Genomic DNA, 14,046 nt, shown 5'->3' with positions numbered 1-14,046 from the left:
AATCATTAACCCTGAAGATCAAGGCCAATCTCTTCAAATAAGTTTGTACCTGATGATAGGGAGAGAGACACTATAATGTTTTGTTTTTTTTAGTTATGCCCTACATATTGATTATTAACTACAAATACTGCCGCCATTCAGCCAAATTTGTATATGTTACGAAACAAAGTGACATGCATACATGTTTGTTCTATGTGTAATTCATCTTTGTGCCAGGTTTGAAAGAAATTAGATATTGCATGTCAGATATTATGGATACAAAGACGGACGGGCGGACAGCTCATTGTAATGTTCCCCCTTTGGGTTATTAAAAATAGTGCCAACGGCATTGTAACACAACTGTATCAACTCAAAGGGATTCCAAAAGATTATACATCATCATTTGGCTGTTGCTAAGGGAGTTGTCTTATCACAAAGTAAGAAATCAACATACCTGACCAACGACAACAATACAACTAAATAAAATTGTTCCAAGCCTGTTGTAACATAGAAAATAAAAACATGATGGTGAATACCCAGCAATGGTCTTGTTAGAATAAATCTTGTGAAGACAATTCTTTGGTGATGACATCCACAAGCTGGTTTTTTGGACTGTGTTAAGATGGACACATTCATATTATAGTTTTCACAAAACTTGATTTTTGCTATGTAAGGAGTGACATTATTTGGAACATGGTCTGATTAGTTAATTGTACTATTCTTAAACCTGCACACGCTGCAACTGGGACATGTTTTTTTCATTAGATAACCAAAGATATATTTTCACAGAAATTTGGTCAATTACTTATAAAAAGATGCTGTATTTGTTAATTAGTTGTCAATGTTATCTGTAGGTAGTGTAGTGGTGGGTGTAAATCTTGAGTGAAAACTTGGTTTTAAATTTGCAACCATGTTCAATGCCCCCCCCCCCCCCCCAAAAAAAAAAAAAAAAAAAAAAAAAATTGTTTCTGGTGAGGACATTTTGTCTAAAGTGATGTGACGATGTGATTTTTTTTTGAATTTTTTTTTATTCTTAAGAATCCTGTCACTCAATCTACTATTTATGGCAGTTACTGTTCTTTTTATTTAGTACCTTAGAGCAAGTATGTATGAGGAGAGATGTCATTTGCTTGTTCATGATTAGCTCTGCAGTTGGGAGGGTTATTTTTTGTTTCTACCCGGATCTGAAGACTGTATGGGCTGGACAAACATGGAAAAATCAGACTGACTGCGTACGCTGACCAGAAAAATACAATTCTTTTATTTTGCCTAAACTTTACTAGTTATAACTGGCGTATCAATTTTAAAGCAGATAATCACAATATATTTACTCAGCATAGTTAAAATACCAATAACAAGCCTTCAATTCAAGACATAGCCTCTAACTTGTGTTTTATAACAATGTTATTGTGCAAATTTGAATGATAGATACAAGACTTTATTATTCATTGATAAATTTCCTATATGACCTTGAATATGCAGGTCAAAGTCAAAGGTCGAGATAGGAAAGAAAGCTGACTGGGGTACAGACATTTAAAAAAGAAAAATTTTGGTCATTTCAACTTGAACATGTGTCAAGGTCAAGGTCTCATCATCACTGATAATGTGAGGATAGACACTTGAATAACGTCTGTCTGTATGTATCAAACCTTTTGGAGATAACAAGCAAAATGTGCTTTTCTATCATAAATTTGGCCACCTTTTTGCTGTACAGGTCAAGGTCATATCCTAGGGATATTTGCATACACTTTTGGAATCTTTATTAACATGCCTACCCTTCCCACTTTTCATCTTTGCAGTATAAACCATCATTTAGCTGTTGCTATGGGCGTGGTCCTGTTGCTAGGCATATTTGCATACATTTTTTGAATCTTTAGTCACCTACCCTGTTATCTTTGTAAAATGCATCATCATTTCACCATTGCTAAGGGCCCAGTCATGGTTGCTAGAGCTAATTGTGACAAAAAATTATCCTGCAGAATGATACCTTCAGAAACATCCCAACCAAATTTCAACCCATTCATCATGCCGTTTCAAGATATAAGTTTTTGACCAAAACTGAGATTTTTAGATATACTTTGCATATCGCTGATGGGATCAGAACGTTATGAATACAGCTTCATCTAAACATCCCCAGATGCATCCCCTTTAAATTTCAGCCCAGTCCGCTCAGCAGTTTGGAAACGATATATTTTTGACAAAAAAGAACCATTTTAGACCTAATTTGTATATCATTGATGGATTATCATTTCATGAACAGTTCTTAATCTGAAAATCCATAAGAATGCTTCCACCAAATTTCAGCCAATTCTGCTCAGTAGTTTTGGAATTATAGATTTTTGACCAAGACACATTTTAGCCCTTATTTGCACATCACTGATGGAATCATCACGTCATGAACAATTCTTAATGTAAAGTTTTTAAACACCTTGAAGAATGTTCTAACAAAATTTTATCATACACCATTGTTAAGATCGTTTTTATTTGAACAATTTCCCAACTAGACACCTAAGGTAATTTACCCAACAAATATGGAGATTGGTCCAACTGTTTTTGACTTTAAGTTGTTTACACACACACATCCACACAGACAGATAGACAGACAGACATTTTGCCATGCCTAAGAAGTTCAGTTGTGCTAAGAATGACTGCCAATCTGCCATATTTGATTTGGTCAATACAAAGTCAGTGAGGGTCATATCTCTCACATATTATGTTACCTTTGTGCCACGTTTGATCATGGGCATCTGGCAACAATTCTGTTGAAACCCGAAAATAAAGGTTTGAAGTTAGGAATAAATTTGGAATTTTGGAAAATGCAACCTGAAAATATAAAATTGTGTCATATAAATGTTTGTATTGAGAGATAAGTTATATAAATTTTATAAAATTTTTGACACATAATATTTGGATAGGTGAAATTTGTTCAGAATAGTATATAAACATGATATAACGTATTAAAATGCCAGCAAAACAGATATATATATCAATGTCATTGAATAGAAAATTATTTGAATAAATTTATTCTGTTTGTGACATTTGTATATTACTATTGTAATGGAATATAAGGCCTGCTAAAATATGGATTTCTCATACACGTTAATGTTACTCAAATGTGAAAGCTAGGTGCTTGCGCGAGGCATCCATAACAGTTGTACTGTCTTCACGTCTCAATATGTATACCGTAATTCCTCGGGTAAGCGCCCTGGGCGGTTTCAAGCCCCCCAAACCCCAAAGTTGGGGTTGGGCGGTTTCCCGCGTACCCTATTTTCGCTGTGACCAAAACAATGCCTCATACATACTATGAGTGTTGCAAATGTGCAGTCTAAATACACTGATCAAAAGCTCCGACAATTCTGACTCGCCCATATGTTTACAGTTACACATCGTTGTATGTACTACAAAATATACCAATGCATTTTCTAAATCCTCCAAAATAATATAACATGACAATTTTTACGACATCGAGTCGTTATGTGATTGTAATATACTTCTTTGTACTTTTGTTCAAATCAATAGAATAGACGATGTCATTCGTGTCGTTCGAAGCCAAGAGTTTGAAGTAGTCTGGAGCTGAGACTGCCATGTGTTTGCTGTATTGTAATACTATGTATGGTTACCTAAAAGTGTTGCCAACTTGTGTTTTAATTAAATTACAATCATTATCATGCACACACAGATTAAAAAATGAAATTATTCTGTTGTCCCCCCTATTTTGAACTAAATCCCCCAAAATGTTATGCAAGGGGGGGGGGGGGACGACAATCAGTATACGGTACTTTAACTTTCTTGGTTTGTCCTAATGTAATATTTTAAATGCCAGCGACATTCAGTTTATATGGGTAGGTGATGAAACAGCTGTCTTACAACATATTACATAATCCAGTCATAAACCAAACTGGCCATACTACAAACTTTATCACCAGAGGAAATAGTAAAGTATAGCTAATTAACAATGTACTGTTCTCACTGTGTCAGCTATTAATGAGGACAAATCTACACATTCTCAACAAAGTTAAGCTCAATCTACTAGGTAATTTCAGAGTTGAAGACTTTTGAGGAAAAGCAATGATAGAATAACACTTCTAGAAACATCTCACCAAGTTTCAGACTCATTCACTTAGTACTTTTTGAGATATAAGTTTTTGACTAAAATTCATGTTTTTACACCTAAATTCCACATCACTGATGAGATCATTATGTGCTTAATATTTCTTCATCTATACACCCCTAGATGCATCCCCATCAAATTTCAGTCCAATCTGCTTAGTAGTTTTAGAATTAGACTTTTGACCAAAAAGACACATTTTTAACCCTAATTTGCATACCACTGATGGGCTCATCATGTTATGAACAATTCTTAGTACAAACACCCTGAAGAATGTTTCAATCAATTTTCAGCCCAATCTGCTCAGTAGTTTTTAAGTTCTGGCTGTTGCTAAGGGTACAGTCATGGTTACTAGGGCCACTTGGGTCCCAATGTTTTGAACAAAATCTGCAGAATAACACTTCTAGAAACATCTCACCAAGATTACGATGTCGCTAGGTGCATCGCAAGGAAACCTACATGTTGGTTTTTCTGCGACTCGACTCAAGCTGCTTCTTGAGTTGCTTCACTAGTTGCACCGTGTAACCACCTCGTCGAATCACAAGTAATAACCTTTGACATATACCTACGTGTCAAATGACGTTCAATGTTATTGCCACCATGTTTTTAGTATAAATATTCTATTCCGTATAAGTATTTTTGATATAATTTCGATTTATCACCATGATTACCACTTATCAATGGTATAAAATGTCTACAAAAGCTTGATCTCTGCTGAATATCATTTTATTTCTGACTTTAATGCAAGTGGCGACGTCAGAAAGATCAACATCACCCTAAACGAACTTCGAATTGAATATAATTTTACTATTGATACCTCAACAAATTTTCAGTCATTTTATTGGTAAATATTAGCAATTTTGACTTGACCTCTATGACCTGTAACTTTTATATATCTACGCATGTGCAACAGTTGGCACTTATGACTCACCATGCAACTAGTTGCTTCGTGTACGTGCTCCGTCGCAGTTGCTAGCCTTGTCACATGCGACAAATTGCTTCATGAGTTGCATCATGTAACTGTGCCATTAGCAGCACTGTATAATCTGCTTTTGTTATACACGTACCCACACACTTGACATAGTGATGTAACCTAAGATAGCTAGGGCATCATATTTCTTTGTAGTATAGTGTCAGAAAACTGAAAGCATATTGCATTTCTTCTTGCCCATGACCCAAAAGCCAGCCTGAGCCGTGATATAGTAACTAAGAACACCTGTCCATTTATGCATGTATCACAATTTTTACATTGACAATTATTGTCTTTATTGATGTTATTCCACTGTTGACATACACCAGAATTGCTGCCTCATGCCCTCAGTTTGATTGGAATCAGTTGGTGCATGCCAGAGATATGAAAGAACACATGCATGGACGAATGAACAGACAGATGGACAGACAGTACCCATTGTTTTAATCCCCTCTGGGTGGTGCCTGTTGGGGGCTAATTAGACATTGTACATGTTAATGAGTGGTTCAGGTTGATATTAACCAGAAGTAGTACAAAAACAGGTTGAAATCATAATTGCCGTGGAAGGTACTGATTTTGGGTCCGCACTCAAAAATCAACTTGATTTGATTAATTGTGCAAAAAAAATTCAAAACATGTTCATGGTGTTCAACATTAGTATTAAAGTTATTGTACATAGAAAAACAAATTCAAAACATGTTCCAGTTGCAGCTCCTGCAGCTTAACAGAAAGATATAATATATTTAGATGCTAATCATCATGTCCAGTATTAAATATAGATATGTACATACCTAATACCAAAGACTCTATCAAGGAGAAATCCCCCAAAAAAGCATAGTATGACATTTGGCCAAGAATACAAGGAGTAAAACATCATAAACTGACTGGTATCCAGTGCTAGATCCTGAAAAGAACAGTGACAACATATTTATTTGTGAAAGCATTTAAGGACAATATTGTACATGTAGTTCTTTCATATTCCTTACTCTATATATCAAATATATTGGTCAATTCAACATTAAGCATAAAACTGACAATGTCAGATATCCCTTCATAAACTGGCATCAACTCAAAGCTTATATCTGTTCCACCCTAACAGTCACTATTTTCCAATTTTCCAAATCTAGTCTGGATGATGAAGCAAGTTTCAGTGAATTTGGTGCAGCTGTTCTGCATGTATAGCCCAATTAATAAAAAACGTTAATTATGCAAATTAGCATTAATAATGCAAGCCACTCCCACCAAAAACTATCAGTACAGTGACTGCAATGCACTCATGTCTCTCATTATAAAGTGCAGCCCTTCTACATTACAAAACTTAGCTAAATGTAGATGACTTTGGGTAGGCTGACCTACATGTATATTCTTACCTCTTTCATATGTGTTTGCAGAGCTGCTGGGTTATCATAAACAAAATAACTTCCTACAATAAAAAAAGGAAAAGTGATACCATAAACATGTGAAGTTGAGAGGTTCATATACATTTGATTTCTTCATATCACATCTTTCCCATTTCTTTGTACTTTTGATTTCAACACTTCCGGTATCAACTTGCTTTGAGCGACGTGATCTATGAAATGACACATTCTGTGCATGTGATCTATGAAATGACACATTCTGTGCATGTGATCTATGAAATGACACATTCTGTGCATGTGATCTATGAAATGACACATTCTGTGCATGTGATCTATGAATGACACATTCTGTGCATGTGATCTATGAATGACACATTCTGTGCATGTGATCTATGAAATGACACATTCTGTGCATGTGCAATGACTTTTCTATTGAACTGACAATGTACACTCACTGTCGCATTTTGCAGACAGGGTCATGTTATTCGACGATTACTATTGAATAAAGTAACACCCTTCATGGCTGCTTAGACATTTTCCTTCAGGTCTTTTTCAACAGCCGGGTTTATAGTGAGAAGTAACTTTGTGGATGACATAGTCCACGAATTTATAACCCTACATCGATGACTTAGTAATTGGACGACAGCATTGGTAATCTGACACAAACTTCCATTCCAATTTACGTATTTATCATGTAAGTTATGAATTTCGCCACTCCTTTTGATTTAAATATTGGGAAAACACATTGGTATTGTGGTATTTTAATCACCATTACACTAAAGTTGATTGTTTTTGCAAAGGAATTACCATGAACACTATACTACTACTGAATTCGACCCAGGATTTGACCAAAGTTCATGGCACCGCTTGGCAATTTATGTCTTGGGCGCACAAACGTGAACACTGCCCAATATCTGTGACACTTCTTTGCTCAAGAGACCATATTTTCATTTTAAAAAACACCCAGATTTCATGGAAAATGTCATCTAGTTTGAACTGAGCACTGGGAGAAAACTATTAATGAGAAATTTGTAGATTTAAATAAGAGCGAAATGATATTGAAGTGACATTTCCTTTTACTTTGCTGTAGCGAAAACACTAGCAACTATAGCAGTGTTGTTACATACGGTAACTTTGTGATCGCCGATATTAGTACTCTGAAAACACTAGCAACTATAGCAGTGTTGTTACATACGGTAACTTTGTGATCGCCGATATTAGCACTCTGAAAACACTAGCAACTATAGCAGTGTTGTTACATACGGTAACTTTGTGATCGCCGATATTAGTGCTCTGAAAACACTAGCAACTATAGCAGTGTTGTTACATACGGTAACTTTGTGATCGCCGATATTAGCACTCTGAAAACACTAGCAACTATAGCAGTGTTGTTACATACGGTAACTTTGTGATCGCCGATATTAGTACTCTGAAAACACTAGCAACTATAGCAGTGTTGTTACATACGGTAACTTTGTGATCGCCGATATTAGTACTCTGAAAACACTAGCAACTATAGCAGTGTTGTTACATACGGTAACTTTGTGATCGCCGATATTAGTGCTCTGAAAACCGATACCATAAAATTAGTGCTGAATCAAGCTTTAGTATCGTTTGATCTTTGAATGTATGAATTATTTAGCATGACAATATGACAGTTTTGAAGAAAACAGTGAGGATTGCAGGACGAGTTGATATCTGTCCAAAAACAGAGTCTGTCCGAAAACTGTGACAGTGAATGTATAGCAATGACTAGTCTTGTTGCCAAGACCTTTGGGCTTTCTTCTGATATGAGAAGTGACTGAAGGCCCGAACGTCTAGCTAAAGTCATTATTAAACATGACTTGTCAGACTGTCGACAGTCGCTCGCTCCTTTTTTTCCTACGTTTTATCTAACTTATGTCGTCGTCGCGCTCTGATCTGGCGCAATACTACTATAATCGCATACTGACATCAAGGGTCGAAGGCCCGATTGACTGTTCTCGCTCCTGCCATCTTCCTTTCTATTACTTATTCATGATGTGGCGTCATTTAAGGGGGCGTTACTCTAATGATGATTTGCATACAGTTCAATGTAAGGTCACTCAACATTCAACACACGTAAACTGCAGTGCAAATTTAACCTCGTAGATGCATTTTGATGGTCATAAACAAGTACTTTTTCCTTTCCTATCGTTCTTTGTTAAAGCTTGAAACCATGCGTTTTTTTAACATTCGTGACGTCATTGACGACCTCGATGCCCGATACATTGTCATGGTCACTAGTCTATGGTGCCATGTACAGTCTACTAGTACGAGAAGTAGAAGTACTAGCTAGCTGCAAGTCGAAGGAGCTCAAATGGTTCCGACTCATGGACTGTTATCATGCATGTAATTTTTGTGTATTATAAATTTTATTGTTTATTTAGTGTGTAAATAAATATTTATAACGCCTTCACTTGTTCGACACTCGCTTATTTGAAGTTTCATGATTTTGCCGATGTAGTAAGTTACCTATTACCTCCTATCCTTGCTTTTTTTTACATGTAAAAACTACCGGCGGCATATGAACATATGATGGGCTCTCAGAATACGATTCACGTGGCCGACTTGTTCTTTCATAAAGGCCCAGCTTCCACTCTCAGATTCTCGCATTAGTGGCTACTCCGCCCTACAAACATCGCCTTATCTACTATCAGTAAATCGAATGCCTAACGTATACATATCAATTTCAAGTTTTACTGTCAAAATATACCAAAGACAAGGTGAAGCAGTATCATTATTTTCAATTTTCCACTGCACAAGATCAGGAGTGTTCGCGGCCATAGCTAGGTTACTGGTTGTGGAGGCAACTAGATTAGCGTCAGTGGCCTGAAAGGGACGCTGTGGACGGCATGCAACGTCTAGTTTTAGTGACACTTTCAATGGAATGGTTTTGACTCTCACCATGGAAGTATAAATGCGTTATACTTCCATGCTCTCACCAACACCATGAAAATGTAATGCAAATGGGTTATATTCCGAAGTCCGTAACTAAGATTACGGTCCGAAGAGGAAAATGACGTTCTATCGAAGAATTGCAATGTTATACTATTGTCTTGTTTAGCAGCTGTTACAGCGGTAGCGAGAGATTGCTACGGAAGTCGACTTATTGTACCAACTCCGACCGACATGCCACTCAAGCAATAGATGTTTTGGACACCCTTTTTTACCTTCCCTCCACTGCAGCTAGCATATTATATAGTATCAAAATTCATGTATGAAATGTGTGATAGTGTAGATACTATTCAAATGTCCAAATGGTAGACGTTCTACCTGATGAAACGAAAACAGAAATGTTTAAACCTCACGAAAGGTGCCTCCATATTTACCACGGCACGGAGATCGTGCTCTGATCTGACACGTCTTCATCTAGTGCCTCCTCAGAGTACAGAGTCTATATACCTAAAGCTATTGCACCCCATTATTTCAGATTCCGATTAAGGAGTCAATTTACGTAATCTTTATCACGATGCTATATGATATGACAGTTTGTTGTGTCTTTTCCTCCTTGATGTTTTCTTTTTTATGTGATTTTTGTTGTTGATGTCGGGGGTTGAAACTTTGGGTCGGCCGGATAATGAAAAACAGAAAAAAATAGGGTGACCCTAATAAATTGAAGTACGTCAGACAACAATTTAGCATTTCATGATTTGTTAAATTTTACAGTTGAAAAAAAGATCAATACAGGCAATCACGAGTAAAAATACCCAATACCATACCGAACTTCAGGCTCCTTTACTTACATGTAGTTGACGTTTTTGCTACACTGTGAACATTTTATTGTTACATATTCAAACAATGCGATTGTTGTATTCAGAATTGAAAGCATTTTAAAAAGGAATGCGATACTAACAATTACTGTATGATACAAAATCAAGACAATATAAACTCGTGGTTTATATACTTCCAGGTAGTTTGAATTTTACAAATACTGTGTTGTAAATTAGAACAATGCTCATAAATGGATAATCGTAGGGCAACTGTTCTTCTTTCGACACATGGCACACTTTCTACTTTATTGGCCATGGAAACTATCATTGAAATTTTATGATAGTCAATGCCAAGATCATACGAACAGAGGCTACAGACGTGACACTGACAGAAGTTTTATCTATCAACACTTCTTAGCAATGGATCGCATACACCAAGGGTGCAAGGGTGGTTGTGTATAGAAATGGATGTGAAATGATGGTACAATGTTGTAACATGTTATAAACTGAGCAGTCAAAGTTTAGAACAGTCAGTCTAAACTTGCAGTCAGGATGAGTAAGATGTCAATTATCGTCACTGAAGATCAGAGACAGGCGGTGAAGGTGTTTTTCGCCCATTCTGATTGGGATTGGTTGTTGTGCAAGACACAGAGAATATCTGTACTCGATGTGCTCATAACATGGTTTCAGGCAAAGAAGACGGCTAGAATTGACAACAATGACAAATTTACTTTTTGTAATCGTGTACATGTATATCGTGTTTATTTTGAAGATAAATGTAACCATCATTAGGATTAGTTCGTCTGTGTGTACTACATGTTGATTGACAGCTGCGTAAAGTTATCAACGGCAAAGTTGGCATAACTTTTCTGACGTCTGACCGAAAGTAATTTCGAGAAATGTACCTCAGATTTCCATTCTTATTGAAAACGAATGCGGTAATTACATACGTCATATATTCATAATGACTTGGTCACAGTACGGTAGATGTCAATGGTCAGAAAACGTGCAAAACTGCAGTTTAGCAGGAGCTATCGCTAGGTTGTTACCACTTGCCTATTGTTTAGCAAAATGACCACAAAGGGCCTTCGCCATTTATATACGGGATTATATAAGCGCTATCAACGGGGATACTACTATACTAGGACAATGGTGTTGCAGACGTTGTTAGCTGTATCGAGAACAATCGGAGCAACTTCATAGGCTATGGACTTGCCACTTTCTGTCGGCACACTAACGAAAACATCTTTCCCAGAGACATAGGCATCTATAATTCTTCTCTGAAAGTCTTTCAAGTGTGAGTATTAAAGTTTCTCCAATGCGTCTCGATATGTTGACTCGCTTTGTGACTCCGGCGACGCCATGTTCATTTTGATTGACAAGCTTTGTGAACTATGACCTAAATATCAAATAGTCTACAATAAAAATGTCCTTACTGTTATCGTGTGAGTGCGTGGCAAGGAACAACAGTCGCTCGGGCCTTCGGCCCTCGATATCAGTATGCAATTATAGTAGTGTTGCGCCAGTCAGAGCATGGCGACGACTTAAGTTTAGATAAAATGTAGGAAAAAAAGGCACGAGCGACTGTCAACAGTCTAATGAGTTGTGTCTCAAAAAGCACAGCAGCCTCAGTATATAGTCTGAATCCCAGAACAACACAATCAACGCAATAAACAATGACTGGTGAATTTATCCTGAGATTTGGCGTTGGAGTTCTATATGATATTGGATATATCACATCGGATCGTTAGATTAGAACACCAATGTTAAGTCTCTGGTCCAAATTAGCCTTACATCTAGTAAGTCGGGACTCGATTCTGACAATGTTCCTTTCATCATCAGAATCAAGTCCCAGATCTCATACACCATCTGTAAGCAGGACTAAATATTATCATTATTACTAGGTGACAAAATGTATTGTATCTACTATGTATTTAGATTGTTTACATTACTGTTGATAGCATACACATGTACGCGGTTCCATATAGCACGCCATATTTATTGTTGTTGTATAGTCCAGACATAATTAGCTTATTGGAGTATAGGACGAAGGAGCAAGCAGACGTGGTTTCTCTAGTCCAATTTGACCCTTTTTATCGACCCACTTCACATTCCTATGTATTCCTATAGCAATTTCATATTCAAGTCTTTAGAGTAGTAAAGTTTCTTGACTTAGAGCAACATCTGTAAATTTACGTAATTTGATTGGATAACAATCCTTGAACTTGGCCAGCATCCAAGTCAGGCCCGGCGCATGTGATACTTTACAGGTCTGACGACCTTTAATTATGATTGACAGGTCATTTCGAACGCAAATTGAAATGTTGTAAATTTCAGTAGTCAGAGAGTTATTTTTAGTCTAAGGGAGTAAGGCCATTCATATGTAATTAGCAGTTTTCTATATAATTGGTAAAGTTCAGCACCTCAAGGAACAGATTTTGTCAGGTGTAGCTCATTGGATACTAGACTGGACTTTGCGTGGTCCATCCCGTAGGTAGTTCGTTGGATGGCAGAAAGATAGAGAGATAATTTCCCCCTTCAACCAGTTTGGCTATTGATAAGTGCAGCAACCCTGATCTGTTCAACTTTACTCGAAGAAAATAAAGTCAAGTGTTCCATTTGAGATGTTCTTCTCCAGCGTATTTTCTGGCAATGTTTGGGTCATTAACCCCATACCACAGATTCCCCTCCCCAATTCCTATATCACCGAACCAGTGAGACATCGAAAGAAGAAGAAGGCTCTGCGACAGTCGAAGACAACAACTTTACTGGTTGCAGTGTGCTGGCCGAAGTTCGACAACGGAAGTCAGTTACAACCTGGTGGGAGCTACTACTATATTTTACGTCGACTCCCCTCCCTTACCCTTTAACCTTATTATCCTTTTGTAGAATTTGACCTTAGCGTCAAATAATCAAAATAAACACAGAACAACACCCAACCGATACGATTGTTACACTAGTACTCATACAGTAGTAATACTACTAGTACTATAGTACTAGCCAAGGCTACAATAAATGGTCAGAATGATAGATAGAATGTAAGATTTTACCGAAACTCAGAAAGCACATCAAAATCAGGACTAAGTATCTGTGTAGTGATCTACGGGGATCACATGCCGCTGAAGTACCACATCCTGTGGGTTCTGCAACGTCTGTTTCTCGCAATGTTTTGTCTCGTAGAAGCGGCGATCTTTCGTCTTCCGCCATGTTGAGTTCTCTCGTAGTCACGAGTACGAGTAAGTACTCGTAGTCAACTATAAAGTTGGTCTCAGATTCAGAATCATATTCACATTGGAGGACAATATGAGGCCAGTCTCCTCAGATCAGGTTCAGTATAGTTCAGTCTCATATTCGAAAAAAATCACGATAATACTAGAAGAAACTCAGTCAAAAAAGAAATTATACAATAGGGACTACAGGAAATGTCCTATTTCTCACCCATCATTAAAAAAGTAATTCTACAGACTTTCAAATAAGACCAAAATCTTTTTGAAGTTGAACAGCAAACACAGCAGTTGAACTTTGACCTCTCACTAATGTCTACATTTCTCTCTGATTTTCAGGTAATTTCCCCATGCAGACTGAGACATCCCCTATCCCATCAAGTGAGTGTGAAGGGGGAACATTTTCTGTAGCCTGGACATTATTATTTCTAGTTCGACTGCTTTTCTCTAGTGTTACATGTGTTATCGTGATTTTTTCGAATATGAGACTGAACCTGCGGCTCAATATGAGACTGGTCCTCCTCCAATGTGAATCTGATTCTGAATCTGAGACCAATTTATACTTACTTTTACAAGTCACGAGGGTATTCCTCACTTACAAACAATATTACAAACATTGACCTTGTCATTTGAGGTCACGACGCGATGACGCGTATCGAAGTCCCCCAAACCGCAA

General features: G+C 37.2%; 1 protein-coding gene across 1 annotated transcript in view; it reads right to left on the bottom strand.

The window, feature by feature from the left end:
• Positions 1 to 13,377, bottom strand: part of LOC144443177 (lysosomal dipeptide transporter MFSD1-like) — a 42,119-nt gene extending 28,742 nt beyond the window's left edge. The window contains exons 1-4 of the mRNA XM_078132555.1: positions 13,197 to 13,377; positions 6,428 to 6,480; positions 5,849 to 5,961; positions 434 to 476 (exon numbers count right to left, since the gene is read on the bottom strand). Of these exons, the coding sequence (XP_077988681.1) occupies positions 434 to 476; positions 5,849 to 5,961; positions 6,428 to 6,480; positions 13,197 to 13,353 (366 nt within the window). The 5' untranslated portion in view covers positions 13,354 to 13,377. The remainder of the gene's footprint in view (positions 1 to 433; positions 477 to 5,848; positions 5,962 to 6,427; positions 6,481 to 13,196) is intronic.
• Between the last annotated feature and the right edge of the window lie 669 nt (positions 13,378 to 14,046).

Source organism: Glandiceps talaboti, chromosome 12 (assembly GCF_964340395.1).
Source record: "Glandiceps talaboti chromosome 12, keGlaTala1.1, whole genome shotgun sequence".
Taxonomy (NCBI): Eukaryota; Metazoa; Hemichordata; class Enteropneusta; family Spengelidae; genus Glandiceps; species Glandiceps talaboti.
Note: the sequence above shows the minus strand (reverse complement) of the source record. Positions and strands in the feature narration are given on the sequence as shown.